The sequence below is a fragment of the Miniopterus schreibersii genome (assembly GCF_964146895.1).
Source record: "Miniopterus schreibersii genome assembly, contig: HAP1_SCAFFOLD_149, whole genome shotgun sequence".
Taxonomy (NCBI): Eukaryota; Metazoa; Chordata; class Mammalia; order Chiroptera; family Miniopteridae; genus Miniopterus; species Miniopterus schreibersii.
The window spans coordinates 54684-57774 of NW_027669757.1; the positions used below are offsets into that span (position 1 = coordinate 54684).

Consider the following 3091-nt stretch of genomic DNA (forward strand, 5'->3'; position numbering starts at 1 on the left):
TTCTTGGTGTCTTTTTATAATAATGATCCATAAATTATAGCTTAAACATTTCTATTCAATAGTGCTTCTAAAACACATTAAAATTGTGAAAAATATAGTTTAAATATTTTCCTAGTAACTAACTGATATTTTTGAAGTATTTGTCAATGTCTTTCTTCTTCCATTAAACAGATGGAAATAGTAGCCCAACTTGTGTGGCCAGATGACCATAAAATATAAAGCAAGGATGTTTGCACGCATTTTCCCCAAAGCAGTGATTTCATGAATGCATCCATTTCCAATTGAATAGACGTCATCTGCTGTGTCTTTCACGCCTTGGTTTCTCCAGTAAGTGCAACTCTCAGAAATCTCCAACTCATAAGGTCTCACCCTGAAGAGTATCCTGCTTCCTCCTGCCATGGGATTGTTCAATGTCACTCACCCTGCTTCCTTCCTGCTGACCGGTATCCCTGGTCTGGAGAGCTCTCACCCCTGGCTAGCAGGGCCCCTCTGTGTGATGTACGCTGTGGCCCTTGGGGGCAACTCAGTGGTCCTGCAGGCTGTGAGAGTGGAGCCCAGCCTCCACAAGCCCATGTACTACCTTCTGTCCATGCTGTCCTTCAGTGATGTGGCTATGTCCATGGCCACCCTGCCCACTGTGCTCAGAACCTTCTGCCTCAATGCCCGCAACATTGCTTTTGATGCCTGCCTAATCCAGATGTTTCTCATTCATTCCTTCTCCATGATGGAGTCGGGTATTCTCCTGGCCATGAGCTTTGACCGCTATGTGGCCATTTGTGACCCCTTGCATTATGCCACGGTGCTCACCAATGGAGTCATTACTGGAATGGGTGTAGCTGTGACTGCGAGGAGCTTCATCACCCTCTTTCCTCTTCCCTTCCTCCTCCTGAGGCTGCCTATCTGCAGATCCAATGTTCTTTCCCACTCCTACTGCCTGCACCCAGACATGATGAAGCTGGCCTGTGCTGATATCACTATCAACAGCATCTATGGACTCTTTGTTCTCGTATCCACCTTTGGCATGGATCTGTTTTCCATCTTCCTCTCTTATGTGCTCATTCTGCGCTCTGTTATGGCCATTGCTTCCCATGAGGAACGCCTGAAAGCCCTCAACACCTGTGTGTCGCATATTCTGGCTGTACTTGCATTTTATGTGCCAATGATTGGGGTCTCCGCAGTGCACCGCTTTGGGAAGCACGTTCCTCGCTACGTGCATGTCCTCATGTCCAATGTCTACCTTTTTGTACCTCCTGTGCTCAACCCTCTCATTTACAGCGCCAAGACGAGGGAGATCCGCCAAGCCATCGTCCGCATGTTTCGCCGCATCAAAATGTGACTTTCATGTTTGGCTCTAAAATCCGATATTTATTGTAACTGTAGGCTGTCATCTATAGTATCATCGTGATTGTTGTCATCATCATGATGTCATCATGAAGAGTAAGATAGATATGTGTACTAGAAGAAAAGGAAAAGATCATAAAATGAAGTGACAAAACTAGTAGCACATGACAAAAGTAGTACATTCGGCAAATATTAATGGCATTGTTAGAAAGATAAATAGAGGCAATTCAGTGATTAGACAAAGTTTTATAGAGAAAAATTAATCCAAGCTAAGGATCATTATTTTCTACAACAATAAATATTACTAATATAATAATAATTAATACAGTGAGTCTTTAAAGTGCCAGGTTCTGTTCTGTTCTAAATATTTATGTGCATTAACTCACTTATTCTTCATAACAGTCCTATGGGTACAGGGAATTAAGTTAACTGTTTAGGGTAACGCCTATAATATGTCATTCAGATGAGATTCAATACCGGTCTGGCTCCAGTATCGGACTGAAGCATTACAAATACTGCCTCTCGGTCTAACAGCATCACTGTTAACATTACCTTTGCTCTCCTTGCTTTCACCACCATTTTCACTCCCCAAAGTTCATGAGCTGTTTTAACTTCACACATGAAATTTTAGGTACTGTCAGAACTTGCCATAAGATATATGGGCAAATATGGTCCAGGAAAACTGATAGAGTTGGCATCTAGAAAAAGCTCTATCTACCCACCATGTAATCATCCCCCAAGAAAAGCAATGCTGAGTATATGAACAATAAACTTTTTTTTATATTGTACTAGACACATGATTTCTCTTTCTCTTCGCTTTCTGGGATTTTAATTTGCTTCCACACAGCGACATGATAATAGATGTTATAAATAATATCCTTCTAGAATTTCCAGCTACAAAAAGGGATAGGCTGAAGAGAGCATTGATGATTTGGACATTAGCAAATAATTCTTTCAAACTTTCTCTTAGGTTGATTTTCCTTACATACTCTTTCTTTGATATCAGAGAAGTAGGATTCAATAAGAAATATCTTGGCCTGAGTTTAGTGGTCTCAAACTAAATTTGAGCTTAATTCTAGACTAAAATAAAGGAGATGCCCTATAGAGTCTAACCTAACTCACCAGCAAAACTGGGCCAGAGAGCTGATACCAACAGAGCATACAGTCATCTAGAGTTTTTATCTCTGTACAGTGCTCTACTGAGAAAATACCAAGAAGGAACAAGTGCCAGAGGGAAGGAACTATTTCTGAACGGAGATAATTTAAATATTTGAGATCCAGTGTTTCCCTCAAACGTTCATAAGTTCAATAAGAGACTCACAATATATGTGCTGTTGTCTGCTAAATAAATAATTTTCAGAGGCATGATTGAATAACATAACTCAGTATAATTTTATATGAAAAATAATTAAGGTATTTGAGGTCTAAAGTCTTGTCAGTTTAAATAATGATCTTTCTAATTCATGCAAGAAACTCTTTTATTGCAACATCAAATAATAATAACTTATAATACCTTGAGAGTTCAGTTTTAAATGAATATATAGATGCAAAGGCACCACTTGGGAAAGCTACTATATGGAAGTGAGGGAAGCACTTACTGAGTCCCCTCCCAAGGAGAGAAGGGAAGCTATCCTTGTGACCACAGGTCAAACTTTGAAACCCAATGTTATAACAGAAAAAAAACAAGGACATGGTAATATGAACCTCCTACAAGATCCTCTGGCTCCTCTCTACTTTATTTCCTTTCTTT

General features: G+C 40.1%; 1 protein-coding gene across 1 annotated transcript; it reads left to right on the forward strand.

Annotated features, from left to right (window-relative positions):
* Positions 1-397: 397 nt before the first annotated feature.
* On the forward strand, positions 398-1336 carry LOC308552066 (olfactory receptor 51I2; the record flags this gene model as incomplete). The annotated part of the gene is made up of 1 exon (XM_081163036.1): positions 398-1336. The coding sequence occupies one exon, from the start codon at positions 398-400 to the stop codon at positions 1334-1336; it is 939 nt and encodes a 312-aa protein (XP_081019162.1).
* Positions 1337-3091: the final 1755 nt, after the last annotated feature.